The sequence below is a fragment of the Gymnodraco acuticeps genome, unplaced genomic scaffold, assembly GCF_902827175.1.
Source record: "Gymnodraco acuticeps unplaced genomic scaffold, fGymAcu1.1, whole genome shotgun sequence".
Taxonomy (NCBI): Eukaryota; Metazoa; Chordata; class Actinopteri; order Perciformes; family Bathydraconidae; genus Gymnodraco; species Gymnodraco acuticeps.
This window is the reverse complement of record NW_022992265.1, coordinates 376291-396225: the sequence shown is the minus strand read 5'-3', so window position 1 is coordinate 396225 and position 19935 is coordinate 376291. Positions and strand designations below refer to the sequence as shown.

Below are 19935 nucleotides of genomic sequence, written 5' to 3'. Positions count from 1 at the left end.
AGTCTGACCACAGCAGAGATGCACTGCAAGCGACAGGACCAAATGATGCACTACAGTTCACATACTATTAATTAATACATATTTAAAACTTGGGTACATATGAGAGGTTTTCAAGGCATGGTCAACGCTAAAAGTGAACACATCCTTCAGCAGCAGCAGCAGCATATTATCATCTATCATTAAAGCATTAGGCAGAGGTCTTTGCATCACGGTGGGCTTCAGAGGCCGAGCAGAACCAACAACTGATTGTGTTTGAATGGATGACAGTCAAGACAGCAGCAACTCAACAGGAGGCAACAGACATGTGAGCTGCACAGAAATGTTATTTAAATTGCTTATTTCCATCCCAACATATACATAAACAACCAAAAGCTAAAAAAAGAATACATGTGTTTAATGTGGTACACCTTTTTGATACCTGATGGGTCATTCATTGATTTTACAACAAATATTTTAATTGAAATTTTATTTGGGGAAAATCGCATTAATAAATAAAATGGGGGCTAATAGAACATGTCTGTAATCATATCAGCACTAGTCCAGTGTTGCATATCAGTGCAGCTTTCAATCACAAAAAGCGAATATGAACATCTGCTTTAGCTGCAATGAATGACTGAATCAGGGCTTCTCTCGGCTTCAAATTATACGGCCTTTAATTATTCACTATAATCGGCAAGCGCTACAGCACTACTCCCGTTTCAATATGAGTAAATCCTGCATTTCCATCTAACAAGGCTATACGCACAAAGCCAGTTATTAATATTAACATGCTACTTTCACGGCTTCTACCATTTCAGGCTTACCGCCATCGTTAGTTCTAGTTATAATTTGACAAACTTATTTGGCTTATTTTTGTAGGGAACAGACACAAAGAGAAGAATGATGATTATTTGGATGCCAGCAGCACTTGGAAACCTTAATAAAAGTCCCAGAGGAGAGTTTGTAAATGCTGTTAGTGCTACAAATATAGATCATGAAACTGTCCAATTGAAGCAGTGATAAAGAACCCATAACTGAGAGAAAATATGGCAGTAAAAGAGTTCAAAAAAAGCCTTCCAGCCAGATAAGGATCATCTAAAGCACAGTGGGAGACGTTGGCTCATACAGTCTGTTGTGTGGGGAAACAAGTGTCACCTTTTCGTGTTTTCTTTGAACTGTTTTTCATTGTTTCTTGTGTTAAAGATTAGTTTCACTATTGTCAGCAAATCCCAGGAAAGACAAACAATGAATATAGGTGAGTACATTTGATCATTATATCTTGATTAATTGGAATCTTGTAATATCTTAAAACAGCAGGTTTAAAAGAAAACATATCAAATATGTGGTTCAATTGCAATGTTATCAGTCAAGCAAGAAGCAACTCTTTTCACAAGATAAAGGCAATGTTGAAGCAGCTGTTTTTAATCAATATTGTGATCGACTATGGGCGTGAAATACCAAAGAGCAGCAGTCGATACCGCACAGTGGGCTATCTCTTCAATCTGGCTTCTCCCCAGAGTGATAATGATAACAATAGATGTAAAGATGACAGGCCCGGGCGGTCTGCATTTCCAATTAAACAGCTCTATTCAGTAATTGATTTCAGCATTTGTAATTTTCTGTAATCCCGGCGTTCACCGTGAGAGTAGAGGAATCCATTTTCTGCAGGAAATGGATTAGGGAACGGCCGGAGATAAATTGGATGTTGGAGAGCACACCTGAACACAAGTGTGAGAAGGATAATGAGAGTAGTTTCACAGAGCCCCGAGACACCTCATGTGATTGGCCGAGCTCAACCGCCAGCGAAGCCCCTGCAGTGTCGTCGAAGAGGAATTTATTCCATTTTGTTGCAAATTGATGGAGATGAGGCCAGAGAGGAAGTACATTATGGGGTGATGGAGGGGACATTCATGCATTGTGAAGAGTATGTTTCTCAAAGAGCAGTAGAATAATGTCAAAGTGAAAGGACTCCTATCAAAGCTGTAATGCTCAAAACAGAAATGCACAATAAATGAGTCAAAAAACACAATACTTATTTTAAAGCAAATAAACACAGCTGATGTCAAGTGTAAAGGAAAATATAGAACATTTTATTTGGTAAGATAAGACATCAATACCTCTCTCAAAGTATGTTCGATGTAAACCTACTGCCAAAAGCTGGTTAGCTTAGTTTAGCATACAGAGTGGAAATAGGAGGAAAATACTTCCCACAAAAAGAGCCTCTATTGTTAGCTAATTAAATGTCTTGTTTATTTAAATCAGGATTAAAAAGCTGTAGTATTCTAGAAACTATTATTACATTCAGGCAAACGCTTTTCTTTGTTTTGTTTTTGGAGACCTCCCCGTGCTCTTAATAATCAGAGTATTGCTCACAGACCCATGAACGCCGTTTCAACGGTTGCTAAGGAAGGATGTCATTAATAATCTTTGTTTACACACGCTCAATTACAGTGATTGGTATGAGTTTTAATTGAAGGCAGACTTTAAATCTGACTGATATAATCATCTCTGACAGTTTAATTAAACTGTATGCATATTTATTTACGTCAAATTCACATTACAGTTAGTCGCAATCATAGGCAGTATATACAGTCTATGGTCATAATTACAACGCTGAAGCATGACACTGTTATATACAAGTAGCTAGTAGTGCTGTAGTTTAGATAAGAATGGGTCTTGTTCCAAACTTCCAGCTCTAGTTGCACACAACAACAATAAACAAAACCAATAACATGGTTTCTTTCAGGTCCCCAAATCCCAACTTTTACCCACATAAAATCTATAATTTAAATAGCCAAAGAGTTTCCTAATTCTCCTCAAGAGTGCAACAAAACATTCAAAGCAGTCGATTCAACACAATTAACAAAAAGGTCTTCACCTGCCTCAGTTTGAAAGGTCTTAATAATGTCTTATTAAAACCAAAACAGCTTCAGAGTGTCATCAAACAGACCCGACCAACAAATGTAATTCAAGTTCAATAAAAGGTGTATAATTCAACAGCTCTGGTTCAGTGGAAACAGAGAGTCATGAATAAATATCCTCCAAAGCAACAAGTGACATTAAAAACTCACGATGTTTACAGCAGTCCTCCTCCAGTGTTACTAATCAAATTGCACACCTAATAATATAAATATGACTCAAGATATTCAATTAATAATGACCTTTTTCCAGCAGTGAAAACAAGACATATGTTTAGTACATTTCTCTGAAAGAGTTCAAGAGTAACAATAACAGCATAGATGGTACATATATATTTATACAAAACTTTACATTATAACAAATGGCCAGATCTGGGACAGCTTAGTTGTGACGAAAGAGAGATTGCAGAATAAAAACACATAAATACAGACTTGGTGCAGTTTGAGGCGCGTTGTCAGTCCACCTATCTGGTGTTGATTAGCCTTTGCCCGTTGCCATGGCAGCCCAGGGCTCAGAGCAGGTCGGGCAGGATGAGGCCGGGGGGTTTGGGCTCCACACAGTTGATCCAGAAGTTGGCACAGCTGGCGTGGTACTGGTGGCCCCCGTACAGCAGCTTGAAGTTGTCCGTCTCCGAGTTGAACGCCTGTCAGAGTGAAAGGGTGAGAGATCACACACCTGCATCAGAGAGAGGCATTAGCCCATCTGAGCTCACAGGAGGAGAAGCAGGGTATGAGACACTTTCCTAAGCCTTTACCGTGTGGTGATTTCATTCTGGATAGGGTTACAATGAAGTATCAGCCTCTAATGCATCCCAAGGGTTAATGTTTGAATACTAGAAAGTCACATGTTCATATGAGAGCAGCACTGCAGCTCATCCTCCATGTTCCTGCCGCACATCTCAGCCTCTGGCAAGAGAAGGGCTTCAACACATGGGTTACATGCAATACAAGGAAATCATATTTACCATGTGTACAAATCATAGGTACAAATACACGTCTGCATTAAGCTGTAAGCAAGTACTGGGTCACGTTTATGCAAAATAAATACAAAGCCTATCAATAATTCAAAACCTATAGGAGTCAAAATGAAGAAATATAAATAAATGACGGTTTCCTAAGAGAGTTCCTAGTCATCTTAAAACTAATACAATAATCATACACTTCAAGTGATGAAGAATAAATGCAGCTCTGGAAAAAATAAATAGACAACTCCAAATGTTTCTTAAATCTCAATCTCTACATTTATGTATGGCAGCCATTCCTTTCCCGTGTCTGTTGAATTCCAACACAGAGGAAGGCTGTCAGTAGTTTATAGAATACAATCAAAAAAAGGTTAATTTGACTCAAACACATACTTACAAATAGTAAAACCAGAGAAAGAAATAATTTTGTAGCGGTCTCTTAATTTTTCAGAGCTATATTTATGGAAAAATAGGGATGGGGCAAATAGAAGACTAAATAAAGAAATAATAGATTATGTTTAGTTTAGACAGTCATTGAATGACCTAATCAGGCCTTTTAGTAGCAATAGAACAGCTGAGGTTAAGAGGACAGTGTGTCAGTAGTAGAGCTGACCTCAGGCTTGACACATAAACATGATTATCATTGCCTTTATGCAACATCATATTTATCTAAAGAGTTCTATTTAGCAGTTAAGAGTCTGATGCTATTGAATATCTGCTCATCAAACTGGCTAGAAAGATTAGCCATTGTTTCATTTAGAGTAAGGTTGCAGAAGGTTTGTCCGTGCTGTGTACCAGCAGACATGCTTCACTTCATTTTGTTTAGCTGGAGACAAAGGGCAACATTTCCACAGGGGCACCCCACACGTGTCGCTCCATAATACGATTTGCTTCTGTGGCTGAAAACCTCAAATTGTGTAAAAGCCAAAGAAAATGAACAATTTGATGATCTGATCCGCACTTGAGGGCTGTGTGCAACGAGGAGAACCTAATGTGTGTGATGGGCTGCTTCAGAGTTTGCATCCCTGGTGAAATGAGGGGGAATGAATCATAGCCTCCCACACAGAAGGAGAAGGTAGACACATGCAGAAAGCAACAACTGCATACAAAACACAGCAGAGCCTCTCCACCGGTCTGAAAGCAGTCTGCAGGATGAAGGACTCCCTCACACTGGACTCAATGACACATTTCCACTCAGATTCTGTTTTCCCTTTCTCTCACACTCACATAAGCAGAGCAATTTCCTTTTCAGCGCTCTTGTGTGCCTTGGCCTACTTGTTTGCACAAACCTGCACCGACGACAGCCAAAGCTAGAACATGTTAGCGGGGGGGGGGATGCAGAGTGAAACACAAAGACACCCTGCAGAGCCTTCCCCTCTCTCACCTCTTCTCCCCCCCTCACCCTCACCCACTCAGACTCCCTCCTAGACTCCCCCTGTGTGGCAGTAAGTGTTTTCAGTTTTCACTTGACAGATTTTGTACATGCAGCCACTAGTAACTACTGTCAAACACAATGAGAGTATTCATACTTTCAAGGCTGTCAGATCTTCCTCAATAATACAGCTGACCTTTGCAGCTGCATGTTCGTGTAAGCCGGGATCAAACAGCTCTACCAGGTTAGATGATAATCAAAACTACCCAGATCTTCTTTTTTGCTTTTTATTCTTCAACAATGGGAAATAAGCGAGGCATAGTTACCCTCACCCTCCTGGTATTGATCTTAATCAATGTCTGTGAGGGCAAGAGGAGTCAGGATGTGCACGCAAAGCCCAGATCAAAGGTAAGTGTGCGCAGAATGAGCAGCGAGCAGATCAGCTGTTTCAGCATGACAGAGCAACCTGCTCCTAGTTTATTTGTGAGTCAAAACGTGAAAGAGTCCACGTTATTATCCCTCCGGACTCTAATATTCCCTCTCAAAGAGATGAGATTCAACCCATTTGGCCGTGATTGATCGCAAATATTGATTAAATGTCTGTTGAGTATGCTCATGGTAGCAAATCAGTGCAGTCTTCCTCAGCAAGGCTTCGCTCAGAGGACACCATTACCGTCATGGCGCTTCACTTTCTGTGTTTAACACTGAAGGGTGAACATGATTCAGTTTTTAATGCTTTCAACAGGAACAGAAATATGTCCAGCAGATCCTGTGAAACGGTTTCATGTTGAAAGTAGTGACTGAACGCCAGTGATATAAATGTAATATAGTCAGATGTTGTTCTGTCGCTGTTATTATCGGCTTCAACAAGACACAGAACATTTCAATGACATCTTTGTTTCGGAACACTAATGACAGAGGGATCTGAACATTCTGCACATCTAGACTGTTGAGGTGAAAAGAGACACAACTAACATGTTCTTCACCAAAGCCAATTCTGGACTGATTCACTTTAACATTCCCAAAGATGACCTTCAGCTGTCGGTACGAGCCTGCCGCAACAATTACTGCAATGCTTTCACTGTGAGCATAAAAGCAGTAATGAAATAAATCAGCAGCCATATTAGCAAACAAATATTCTTTACAAAGAAAACCAACAAGAAATTCTACAATGATTTGTCATGTGTTATTTGTTTTATACTGAACTTTTCCAGACTGACATTTTGCCATTTCATCCTTTGAGGCGTGGCGTTAACCGAGTCATGCACTTAACTGTGTTGGGACCCTGGTCCCCTGAGGTACAGATCAACAGAGTGTGACAGAGACGGGTCAACAACAGTTTGCAAACTAATCTAAGATCCATATTTCTCTTTGCACTGTTGCCATACTTCCTCAAGTAAAAGTTACACAGAATAATCCATCCAAACACTCAAGGCACTTCAGAAACCTGCATTAATATATATACGTATATAAAAAGGAATGCTGAATGTTTCCAGTGCTTCTCCCTAATTGCTCAAATGAGCATTTATCACGAAGCAGAGGCGCTGGAGCATCATTAGCAGAAAGCCATCACTGTGAGGAAGCTGCTGCTGCAGGCGGCTCCTTCCTGCCTCCTGACCTGAAGGAGACACAGATGCTACCAAAACATATTCCGTTCAACAGCAACAAGAAATACCATTTGTGTCAACAATAGGAATAAAACATTTATAGCAAAGATTTAAATACTCAGCACAAATAAAGCAGGAGCTATTGAGCTGTTCTGCGGGCACATTTCTTTGATGGCACATCAACATCTCTTCCCCTCAGTCCCTTTGGTAGAAAACAAATCACTACCTCTTCACTAAAGGACATTTCAACCATCTGCAGCAGCCTGAGCTCTTCTTTCACTTCACTATACTCGGAGGGGATGCGATTCTCCACTTGGCTTTTATATTCGCTTTCACCAGTTGCTCTGCCAAAAAAGCAATTAGAAAATGGCTTATTAATCTCATGCTAGTGGCACAGAGACAAAGTAAAGCTGCATTCATTTCAGGCTGGCTCTATGCAGAGTGGGAGGTGAGAGAGTGTGTTTGTGTGTGCAGGTCTATTCTCGATTGTAATGATTACTAATGTGAAAGCCACATCTGCTGGCATCCATGATGCCTCTCAGTCAGCCATATCTCTCCTGGACCATCCATCTCTCCTGGCTGAGCAGCAGAGTGAACGCGAGAAACAATCAGTGCCACTGTCCTGCCCTCTGAACCTCAGGGTCCAGAACACCATTAGGCCCATGTCGATGAAACAGCCTCTGTAGGCGAGGAGGCAGACACACAGCAGCTCTGCACATACTGCACCAGCCGGAGATAATAAGTGAACACTTATCAGTAGGGATGCTCCGATCGATCGGTCACCGATACTCACTCTCTACCAATCGATCGGTGCTCTCTAAACATGCCGATCGCGAGAGCCGATCGCATGACGTAAAATACATGACACTTTTCTCTGTGTGCGGCAAAACAAGCTCGCCAAAATGGCTTCACCGGTCTGGCATTATTTTAAGGTGTCCGAAAAAGACAGTAAAATAGCGGTATGCAACGTGTGTGTGAAGCAGAAATCCTGCAGCTCCGCCCGCCGGACCGGTAAGCGGGACGAAACACACAAGAGTTAGACCTAACACACTTAGCTATTTTATCTACCTCTGGAACAAGCTAAACTAGTTATTATAAATATATTTATTCTTCACTGTCGGGTCACTCATTACTAGATCAGTGAGCTGCATGAGATACTGACAGGCTGTCAGGAGAGAGAGAGAGGGGGAGAGAGGAAAAGAGAGCGCTTCCGCTCATTTCTCCCGTGTTATTATCCAACGTGAATGTAAACTTGAATAATGTACATCATTTGAATGTAATAATTAAGTTGATTGTTGTTTGTGGAAGCTCCAGTGAATGAACCCCATTAACTGAGTTTAAACATCACTTTAAATGGAAGATTTAAAGTGATGTTTAAATCTTCCATTTAGGCCCCGCCCACTCGATCGGATCGGCCCGAAATTGGCGATCGGAGCATCCCTACTTATCAGAAACACCAATGATTGTTAGCTGCAAGGAGGTGAGCTGTTACCTCAGGAGAGAAAGGCGACAGGACAGAAAATGAAACCCATCCAAGACAGAGTGATGACCTTTGTGACCTTGAAGAACCAATCCCAGAGTGCAACAACCTCCCCTGAGGTGCCAAAGTGACAGTTCTCCTCTCTCACTTATTTCAAGAGTGTACATTATTATCCGTTACGGTGATTGTCCAATCAAATCTGAGCAACCTTAACAAGGCACAACAAGCCTTGCATTTCTTCTCATGTTGAAGCGGTGCACATTAGGGTCCTGTTAGAGACAACCGGTGTATGCTAAGCAAATTAACCTGATTATGCTAACATTGATAGCCGTCTGATTGTACTTTTTATCATTTCTCAAACTACAGTAACTATTTCTGCACTGCAACACAAGGAAGCTTGGTTTGCTTACGGTCATAAGCTGGTGAGGAAGCCCAATCTTTACCAGGGACACTCAGATTCAGCCTTTCATCATGTGAGTGGGGGAAAAACCCCTGCTATAGCTAGCTAGCAAAGGCTGCTCTGCCAGCGAAAGCTTTCATTATTCTCACTAAAATCAAGTCTGGCTTGAAAAGTGGAACTGCTTTTGGGTCATTTCAAACTTGATACATGTGACTTGTGAAAACGGAAAGCTTGCCAGGCATAGAAATGGTAACTAAGAGGGGTGGGCCTTAGCGACAGGTCAATAAATCCCAAAGTGATTTTGGCTGATTCCCTTCATCTGCTGTACAGTGTGTGTCTATACAGGCAACTGCTGTTTGCCTGTGGGAGAGGAGCAGTGGAGAGAAGTGAGTCCTGTCACTTTGGCCCCCCCATCATGCTTGTCGGTAAGAGCAGAATAGGCCCCCGAGGCCCCCAGTGGGAAAGAGTGGAGTGAAATATATTTGACAGTTAAATGTCTCATACTCGTTTAAACAGACGTCCAATAGTGCTTTCTTCTTTTCTCTGCAAAACGTTTCAAAGCCAAAGAAATGTCAGTTGTTATCCAGTGTGGATGAGCATAACATTTTTGTAAACATGTGTCCAGTTAGTTATTCTGTGTGTGTGTGTGTGTGTGTGTGAACACTAACCTTGCTGCGAGAGTCGACGTTGAGCAGACACACACCACAAGCCAACTCCTTGGCATTCTTAATGCCGTGTCTCAAGATACAGGAGGAGAAGTCGAGGGAGGTTTCATCAGGCTACACAGAAAAAAACACACACATATTTGACTTCCTGCCGCAGGGCTAAATGTAGTCATTTCTGTTCTTATAATAACAGCAGAGAGAACAACTCTGCTTACAGTAAACATCTCCGAGCATCCTCAACTTTTTAGAAAGACCCGCCTTGACTTCAGCTGTGTTGAGTAAAAACAAACACGACTAGCATAAATATATTTTCTTTTAAGAGAAAAAAAAGCTTAAATGTCCTTTTTGTATTCCCTGCCTCTTCCTTGAGATGCTGTGTGATTATTCTGAAGTGTGAAAAACTATAAGGCTCCTTGGTTTCTGCTTTACAGACGGTAGCAGACAGCTGAATAAATAAATCTATACAATTCTTGTCCTCCCATTGAATCTGAAGGCTGACCTATCTGAAAGCTCAGCTCCATCGCAAACAAATCAATGAATCATTGATTTTGAGCTAATGGACTGCTGATATTGGATTTGCTATTATTTCATTATGCCATTGGCAGCCACATGTGTATGTGTGTACCTGAACTTGAAGAGTTTGAACATCGTTGGAGCAATATATTGATTCATATTATTTATTTATTAAAACACTTATTCTCTAGCTGCTTATGTTAATATTAAATGAATCATCGTTAAATATATTTTTATTTTGAAGGCGGTTTTGGGCACTGGGTGATCTGGTGATTATTATACCATCACGAGCATATGGTTTTTTACCAGGGAAAACTAAGGAAAAGCCACAGGCGAAACTATTATTCTTGATGTATTGTATTATTGGAATACAACCAAATCAATGCAAGAAAGGATACTTTGGCATGGACATTGGATTATTTTTACTGCGTTAGATTTGCTTCCTGGTATCTCAGAGGCAATTTCAGTTTGAGTTTATTTTCTGTTTTATTTCGCCACTACAAACATGTTTTTAAAGCTTCTTTTTATGTGTTTGGGAGCTTCATTATAAAACTGTCCTGTGCTCTAGAGAAAGATCTCCTTTTGTTTGAGTGTCTTACAGCGAGCTTGGCCAGCGACATGAAGCCCATGAGATTGTTCCACACGCGGCTGATGTCCTTCAGCAGCTGCTGCAGCTTCTCGGAGCACACAGCCGTCGCCTTGACGCCCAGCTCCACACGCCTGGTGACACGATACACCTCCACCACACCTGTAACAGGAAATACACAAGTACAAAAAATCACAAAAACATGTTGGGTTGGTGTTTTTGTCCCATTTTCACACAACTGTGTTCGTGCCGAGCTGTGACATGTTTTCCAGTCACAGCTCGTTAAAAGCAGAGAGGCACACTAAGGGAGCAGGACCTCAGAGCACGCTGGGATAACACATCCCACCAGAGCTCACTGTCTGTCCTCTCTGTCCTTCAGGAGGTGTAAGGCCTCTTTAACAGCCTCTGGTTCACACTATACAGCTAGTCCTGCTGGCTTCTTTATAGTAGTGTGTGCGTGCGTGTGTGTGTGAGAGTGTTTCCTCACCCAGCAGGTACTCCATGCCCTGAGCAGACTGGATGACCTCGGTGCACACAGCGGAGCTGCTGATGCTGTTCAGGATGTTGTTGGCTTTGGTGATGACCTTAATGAGAGGAGACAGAAGCTACAATTATATATATATCATTTTACACACACACTGTATACATTTGCAATTACAATATTAACCTTTGTCAAGTAGTATATGCCTTATGTATGCATGTGAGTTTTTTGACAAATTACCACAAAGTTTGATTGAACAGTCTTGTTTTTTGGCCAAAAACACTTTTACTGTGATTGCCACCCTCACAATAAGTGTTCTCTTTAAAAAACATAAATAAAATAATAAGAAAATCCTGTACTCTCGTGAATACAAATATTTCAGGTAAAGGCAAGACAGTGTTATATATTTATGTTATGTTTTCTTCTGTCAGATATTCAGCTTTGCGACATTTTACATACAAAAACTAAAATGGAAATCATTAAGGCGTTTGCAGGGGGAAGAAAATGATTTATCCCGAAACAAATGTGTTAGGAAAAATGTCCTCAGGTTGAAAACCTCTCGGCGCCTTTTGGTTATCTTAATGAGTCTACTATGTTTGTATTGTCACTCTCACTATGAGGTCAGACACAGCACACAAACAAAAACAAACCTCCAGAGCACTTTCCAGACACCTTTGCCACTCGTATGCGTAGCGCTCGCTCTCCTGCAACAAACGAGCACAAACATATCTCAAATGAACACAAAGGAAAAAGAGAACTGAGGAACATTTCTGTAGCATTTCACAGTCCTGAGTACTGCGCTGATATTGTTGGTGATAACGCCGCTAACATGTGGTTTAACGCGCGGCCCTCCTCACCTCCACCTCCCCAGTCAAGTCCTTGTACTTGTCCCTGATGACAGGTAGGGCGGGCTTCTCGCTCAGGGTGTTGGATCGGTCTCTGAAAGGCTGCTCTGGAGCCGGAGAGGGGGGGGAACGCCCAATCTCCTTATCGCCCAGACTGTGACTGCGTTTGTGGGAGCCTAAGGCAAAGACAGGAGACTGTTAGGATAGTGAAAACCACAAATATATTAAATAACTTTTTCTGCTATCAATTCAGCATCCCATGTTGATGAGATATGCACCTGTTTTGTTGGCAATCATTATACTTCCATTCTGTTATGGCTAATTCCACCCGGACAAGGACAGCATGAGTAAATACTTCATTTGTGACAAACAATAATTGCTTACAAAACAGAAGCACAAATATTCAGGTATGAATTATTCATAGGGACTCACAGACGGACAAATCCTGGCAGGGTACCACAACAAACACGGGCTATTCCAGTGGGGCTGGCAGTTAGTGTATGTGTGTGTGTGTTGTCCAGACACAGGTAATGTACCCTCCTCAAACTCCTCCACCACCCACAGAGACATGCGTCATCCTCCACAGAACCCAGAGGCTCCACCATGATCAGATTACTGTTCCACTGGGCGAGGAGGAGAAAGTAGAGCCCTCTTCCTCACACACATTTATCGCAGAACAGGGAGATAAATCTATTGGGCAAATTAGCTTTTATCACCGTGCAGGAAAGGCTGATCAATTATTCGTGGAGCATGACACCAGCAAACAGCATTTAAAAAAGAACAGCCTTTTGATGGATACGGTTAATTTGTGCTCATGGATTTCTTGGCCTCTGCTAATCCATCTCAGCAGTCACTGCCATTAGAGCGGGGCGGTCATCTCAACACTGCCATCTAACGTCTGACAGCCTCATTACAGATCTGAGGGGCCTAACATGTGGGGGTGGGTGGCAGAGAGGAGTGACAGTGTTGTTGTCTTTTTTTGAGCCACAGGTTTATAGCGTTTCAGCAAATTGGTAGAGAGCATGCACACATTCATCTACTCCAGCTTTTAATCCTTGAAATATTATTGTAAACCGAGTCATTTTGGATTTTGGAAATAACTGTTTAAATATATAATCTTGAGTTCTAGTAAATTGTGTGAGGCATCTTTCAATTTAAAAGTAGACATGCTCTAAGGCGGCAGTGGCTCAGTCTCTAGGGACCGAAAGGTCGCCGGTTCACGTCCCGATCGGACCAACAACAACAAAAATCGGATTAGCTGGTAGCTGGAGAGGTGCCAGTTCACCTCCTGGGCCACTGCCGAGGAGCCCTTGAGCAAGGCACCTAACCTTGAAACTTTATCCTCTGTGTTTGTGCATGTATATCCTCCCTGTGTGTGCTATGTGTGTAAACACAACAGAGTGGAGAACGATATTTCCCTGTGAGGGATTACGAAAGGATGTCTTCTTCTTCTTCTTCTCTAAACGACAGATTTAGGGCTGCAATAATGACTGTATTCTTGATCAATTAAATGGCTGATTATTGAGAAAAACTGTCAATCAAATGTTCTCAGAACCAAAAGTATATAGATAAATGAATGTTGAAGCTCACCTTGAACACACAGGTCAAAGGTCGCCAGTTCGTTCTTGATCATCTCCTCACTGGACTTGACTTTGGTCTGAGCGCTGGCTTTGAGGAAGTCAGACTTGCCAAACTTAGGCTTGTCCGCCTGGAAGGCTCCAAACTCATCAGAGGCCTCGCTCTGGTTCCCCTCGGAGCCGGCCTCAGCGGTGGCGGCGGGCGAGTCGGACTTTTCAGAAACAGTGCTGGCAAAATCCCCAAAGTCGTCCTCGTCATCCACACCTCCCTGTTCGCTGGAGCCAAAATCAGCAAAGGCTTCAAACCTGTCGTCTGTGGATGAGCTGTCCTCGGTGGCGAAGGAGGTTGTGATCTTTGCTACGGAGCGGCTTGCGATGTTTTCCGTGCTGCCAAAGGTCAGCTCCTTCCTCTGAGCTGGCACTAAAGATGGAAGGGGAGCTCCTTCAAAGCCCTGAGGCTTTCGGACCTCAGGCAGACATTCCTCCCGGTCTGACCAGTCATAGCTGGCCAGCGTGCTGAGAGCAGAGGTCCCAAAGGGGTCAAATTTCATGTCGTCTCCATCTGTAATGACAACACAGACATACCGGTGGTTCCTAGGAATAGATGCTGTCATGATAGGAGGTCGATTAATGAGCCTGGAAGAAGGACTGAGATATGTATTGGATTATCACTACGTCATCTATTTTAGGCTCCTTGTGTGTATTAGCTATCTTCACCTACAAGTGAAGCCTTGACCTGCAGACAGGTTTTGATATATCTGTCTGACATTTCCACCTTCAGCCAATAAAATACAAGTTCATCAGATGTTGTTTTTGGTGCTAACAGGATTGAGAATTCCAAACAAAGACAGAAACCTCCTTTCTAAAAACAATATCCCAGGTTTCCTTTGATATTCTGCACATTTGACTGACTTGTAACCTGAGACAGAGTCCATGTGATGCAGTTCTCTGTGGATGACCTGGAGCAAAGTGTTTTTAAAGGAGATTTTTCAGTTGAATAATTGATACAGCATTTTTCAATCATTGTGCCAAATTGTCACAGAGGTCTCCAAACATGACATATTTTGTTATTTTGGGAGAACTGATCCTATAACTTCCCTGTCATATTATGTAGCATCATCTATTCCGTGTAGCAATAGTGGACTGATGAGATGTATCGTCAAATAACCCCCTTCAGATATTGTGTCATTCAAAATCATGTGAAAGTAAACTGTGAAATACACAGGCAATCACATACACTGTAACTCAGCATATCTACAATGCAGACACCTCTATTATTATTGTATCTAATGATAGTTGTTGTAACACTAATGAATACCCTCACCCACATTTTAGAGAGTTCTGTTTTAACAAATGACCTCGGAAACAGTAAACAAGTTGTTTTGATGTGTGAGCTGAATCATGTTCAAAACATATAATACTGCCATCATTTTGGTGAAACACAAGAAATACTAACGGTGCCTTTCTCTTTTCACTGGCAACACTTGCTGTTCTGATTTGTGACAAACAGCTCTCCTAACCACAATAAAAGCTGATCTCTGTAAACTAAGTGGAACCTGAAGGATTTTGTCTCAAGGCTCAAACAACATCAATAACATATATTCCCTGTCACTACTTCTGCTCTGTTCCTTAAACTGTGTGGACAGGAAACAGTTATGTGAGATCGACTAATACTCACTGACACACACGCACATACACACACCCCCACACCCGTTGACCTTGTTAAACCCTTCCTATGTTGCATGACACAGCCCCATAGATACAAAAAGCAATTTGTGAAATTGACAAGGACCTAGTGCTGTACGCTTTGTGTCATTAGATCAATTTGTGGCATCTCAAGAAAGGAAAGGAGAAAAAATAAAGACGGTACGCATTTGAGCAATACCAACAGTAATGTTTATTACGACAGTGTGAGTAGAGAGAAAGAGAGAAAGGTCACACAGTACTGTGAAAGAGCTCTATTATTACAAGAGGTTTGTCAAACTTACACTTGTAAAATTAGATTCCAGTCATTTAGTATACAAGGGCATGCAGATTCAGGGTTAAACGTGAGAAAACAAACAGCCAGAAGGTCAAAGGAAGATAATCGGAGGATATAGAAGCAGGAACTAGAATGAGAAGGCACATTGACAGACTACAATCAGTTCTGGGGAGATGACAGACTTTGTTTTACCCATTAGGACGTAAAGCAACAGGTGTTTTGGAAAAGATAAGAGTACAGAACACTTGAAAAGCCAGGTCGAAAACATATTGCAAGCTCAAGGCAGGAAGCATTAACCCTTTGAGGACCTGGGGGGGGATCAATGCTTGTTTGGAAAGGCTGTGTACTGCACTTTAGGAGCAGTGAGGACTTCACAATTTAAGAGGCTGCCATCTTTATACATTTACAATTATCAAATAGGATTTGTGTCCTGGTTTATATTCCAATAGCAAATGAGATGGTCACAATGCCTGCATTGATCTGCGTACAAAATGACATTGTCTTGTTCAAGTGCTCAAAGGGTTACAGAAGACAAAGAGGGCCATCCTTTAACCTGACATCCCAGATAGGGTTTTAATTACATCCAATCACAGATGCATAAACAGATTTAAAGAGACAGTATCCTTTTTCTTTGCTACAGCACTTGTTGTCAAAGCAGGGTAATGTGCACAAACTCTTATGATCCCCTAAATAATAGCACATCATAAGTCATTAAGACAACAATGTTTGGTTTGGAATGGTAACCTAAAATATTGTCATCTTACTAAATACTGAAGGCTAATTTACATAATTTGCAAATCACAACAAGATCAAGGAGTCTTTCATAATAAGAGCTCATATTCCTGTATTAAAAATACACTATTAAATCTGTATACATCTTGTCCTTTCATAAAAACAGCTTGCTGTTATGCAGAAAACGGTATTCTGTATTATTTTCTTGTCAATTTCACAAATTGTAAAGGCAGGCACACTGCAGCAAAAAGCAAGGCAGGAAGGGTAATACTAACGTCATTATGTTCTCAGAGAGCCAGACCGTAGAGCCACACGTGATAATACATGCCGCAGTATCACAGATAACAGTCAAATCATTTTTAAATGAGTAAATAAATAGAATCAGATTCCTCAAAAGGAACCTTTAAAAAAAAAAAAATACTGTCTCTTTAAGATTACAAACATGTCTGATAACACAGTGCAAAGCATAATGAGGTGCTCGGCCTGCTACACTTTAACAACAGGTCAGTCCCAGAGCTCTCGGAGAACAAAACATCAGATAAACAAGAGAAAACAGGGCGAGGTGGAGCAGCTGTTCTGGGAATGTATCAATGTTAAACTGGGCACTGATATAAGCAGTAGCAAAAACGCCTCCAAGAAAAGTAAAAAAAATGAAAAACTAAAATGTTTTGAGTTGCAAGGCTTCACAACGGTTGCCTGCCGCCTCAGGTTATATGAGGAACTGATGTTGAATGTTTCCTGTGTAACATGAGCCATGGAAGGTGAAATGCTCGATGAATAAATGATAACCACTGGAGGGAGAGCTGAAATGTGCATAACCTGATTAATACCAAAACTGGGTAGAATGTCTTTCAATAAATAATAAACCCATCAACAACACAATTTAAAATGTATCTTCACTTTCATGGACATGAGGTAGGGGGGAAAGAGTCAACACACTTCTATGAAAACATCCCATAATTAGAGGGCCATTTGATTGAAAGAATACTGCATGGGATGTTTCAAAATACTGCAGGGTAATACAATACCGGACGTATATAAAGACGAATATGTGCACATTCACATTCAACGGCCTGATAATAGCATCCTCTATGATGCGGCCAACATCCCAGCTTCATTTGTGACACATTAACTGTTGCTCTATTTCAAAATAGCTTGTTTACTATGTAAAGAAACAATTAATGTTCAGCAAATCAAAATGATGTTACGCACTCAGCACCAACCTAATGCCTAGCGTTAGAAGGTGAATGATGGCTTACAGACAATGCCTTTATCCCATTAGCCCATTGTGCAAAACCTGTGATAAAATAAATAAGACAGGATCGCATTCGCCACCGTAATAATCTCTGTACTTGTTGGTATTCAATTCAACCTCTCCGTTTGATTGCATGGCACGTCAACAACACGCACGCCTCTACAAAAAGCACACCGGAGGGAGCTTATCCGAGCCGCACAGACAGCAGCCGCAGACCTTCCCTATGAACTAAGATGGCCAACACATCAAAACCAACCACCGATCGTTTGAAAATAAATAAGAGATATGGGCCAGGACCTTTCAGTCATTACGATTATAATACGAGTGTAGGGAGGGAGGAAATCAAAAGAGGGAGGAAGGAACTAAGGATTGGAATAAATACATAAATAAAAACATAAATAAATGAGATGAATGATGAAATGTAGAATGGACTAAATGATGCGTCTAATCTGATATGTTATTCATGTAGTGTTGCGTCTGTCTTCAGTATTTGAGCATATTACATTTAATTAGGTCCTCATTACTTTGCCCTCCTGTTAGTTTGTCTCAAGAGGGCACTGAGGAGGAGAGGCCCCTTGGATCTAATACTGCGTGTGACGGGGCCTCACCAGAGCAATCGCACTAATTCCTCACCTGTAGCGGGGGGCTGGTGGGCCGAGAGACCCGGCAGATCCAGAGAGCTGTCCGACATCACGTGTTTCAGGTCTCCGCCCATGTCCGAGAGCTTCATGTCCAGCTGCACTGAGAGCGCGTCCTCCGAGTCATCCTTTCCTACGCTGCTCCCCCCGATGGACGGGAGGTCCAGGGACTTGACAGAAGCCGAGTCCTCTTTGGCCTGTTTGAAGGCGGCCACCTTGTCCACCAGAGTCTTTTCCGAGGCCCCGAGCGCAGTGCAAAACTTGGATGACTGAAAGTCGGCAAAGTCATCAGTGTCACTCTTGAGAGAGGAGTAGGAGCCGCCGCCGCTCTCCTTAGTGTCCTCGTAGGTCAGGCCTCCCTCCAGAGACAGCTGTTTGAACACGTCATACTTGTCTGAGCCCTGCTGAGGCCTCTGCTGAGTGGAGGTCTCCCCCCCCGGGACCCCCACACTGCCGCACTCGCCTTTAGGCTCCCCACCAGAACTGCCAAATGCCATGAAGTCTGCAAAGTCGTCCTGAGGCACTGCCACAGCTCCTCCTGCGGCTGAAGCTTGAGCGGCATCAGAGGCCGTGCCAAAAAGGGCGAAATCCCCAAAATCATCCGTACCCCCCCCTGGAGGTTTGGCTCCACCTGGTAGGAGCACTAGAGAGGGGGGCACGGACACTGAGGGGAATGTGCTGGGTTTTGTCTCAGAGGGGGCAGTAACAGAAGGAGCTATAGAAGAGAAAAGGTCCAGGTCGGCCATGTTGAGAGGATTTTTGGACTGAGAAAGAGACACTGGTGGCTGCTGCTGCTGTGGGAGCTGCTGGAGAGACTGAGAGGTTGGGAAAGCAGAAGGGAAGGCAGGTTGAAAGATCTTGGCCTGGTCTGAAGGTTCTAATGGAGAAACGCTGTCCGCGGTTTTAAAGTCTGTGAAGCCATCATCAGCGCTGACAGACTTGAAATCTGCAAATCCTTCCCCTGCGAACCAAAGACAACGTTTTAATATAAAATAAACATCATAGCCGACTATAAGGGTAACTGACAGCTGAACCAGCCATGATTGCATAACTTCTTATATCCTAAAAGAAAGGAAGACGCTGGATTATTTATGACTCTGTTGGTCAATGAGTGTCCAACCAACCGCATGCTACATCACTGCACAAAAACCTACGTCATCTAAAGACACACAGTCCCGCACAACCATGCAAAGACCTGTTTACATTGAAAAACAGAACATGATGAAACAACTCTGCAAAAATAAAGTCCATCTTAACAAGTTATTTTGTCTTGTTGTCTTGTTGTCTTTGAAAGTCCTCAACTTTCAAGGTGAATATTTCTCCCATTGAAGTAACACAGCCCTCGGAGACCACCATTTATAATATTAGAAGAAATATATCCTTTGATTATACACCAGCAACATATATATATATATATGAGTTTTTATATTGTACAATACAATAAAGTGTAATACTGAAAAGTAAAAATAAATGTCGCCAACAGAATGAGTCAGAATATGTTAGACGGTGTACTTGAGTAGCTATGTGAGCCATATAAGGATTTGTGTGTTTTGCTTATATTGTATAACTATACAATGATGTGAGTCTTAACGATAATTTTTAACAGTTTGTACCTTTTGTTATCATTACTGTATATAGAGTGGGCTGTTTTATTTTATTGTAGATAAATTAATGAAACTCAATAGGAACGGAAATTACCAGTTAAGTTGGATGTGTTTTTGCAAGGAGAAAAATGACACAAAGTATAAAAGAGCAGCAGAAAAAGAATATATTTGTCTGAAATATTTCAAAAAAATGTACTGAATAAAACACAAAGAAAAAGTCTGAAAAGGGTTTCAGTGCTTGTTCATCCTCAGCAGTATAAGATATGCATGGACTGAAACAGAGAATCTGTTCACACTGCCGCTGTACGGTGGAAAAGAGATAACTAATGGGCTCATTAAG

The 19935-nt window shown here is 41.8% G+C and overlaps 1 protein-coding gene across 13 annotated transcripts in view; it reads right to left on the bottom strand.

Moving 5' to 3' along the window:
• Positions 1-1380: 1380 nt before the first annotated feature.
• synrg (synergin, gamma) overlaps positions 1381-19935 on the bottom strand; it is a 38943-nt gene continuing 20388 nt past the window's right edge. For 10 of the 13 annotated variants that reach the window (XM_034207020.1, XM_034207019.1, XM_034207021.1 and 7 more), the window contains 9 exons: positions 17987-18952; positions 13399-13947; positions 11821-11984; positions 11614-11667; positions 10970-11066; positions 10496-10644; positions 9387-9497; positions 9223-9261; positions 1381-3541 (listed from right to left, as the gene is read on the bottom strand). In XM_034207020.1, coding sequence (XP_034062911.1) covers positions 3410-3541; positions 9223-9261; positions 9387-9497; positions 10496-10644; positions 10970-11066; positions 11614-11667; positions 11821-11984; positions 13399-13947; positions 17987-18952 — 2261 coding nt within the window. In that variant the 3' untranslated portion in view covers positions 1381-3409. Of the gene's footprint in view, positions 3542-3652; positions 3819-9222; positions 9262-9386; positions 9498-10495; positions 10645-10969; positions 11067-11613; positions 11668-11820; positions 11985-13398; positions 13948-17986; positions 18953-19935 lie in introns of all 13 variants that reach the window. The other 3 variants (XM_034207023.1, XM_034207030.1, XR_004568164.1) reach the window with 2 other exon arrangements.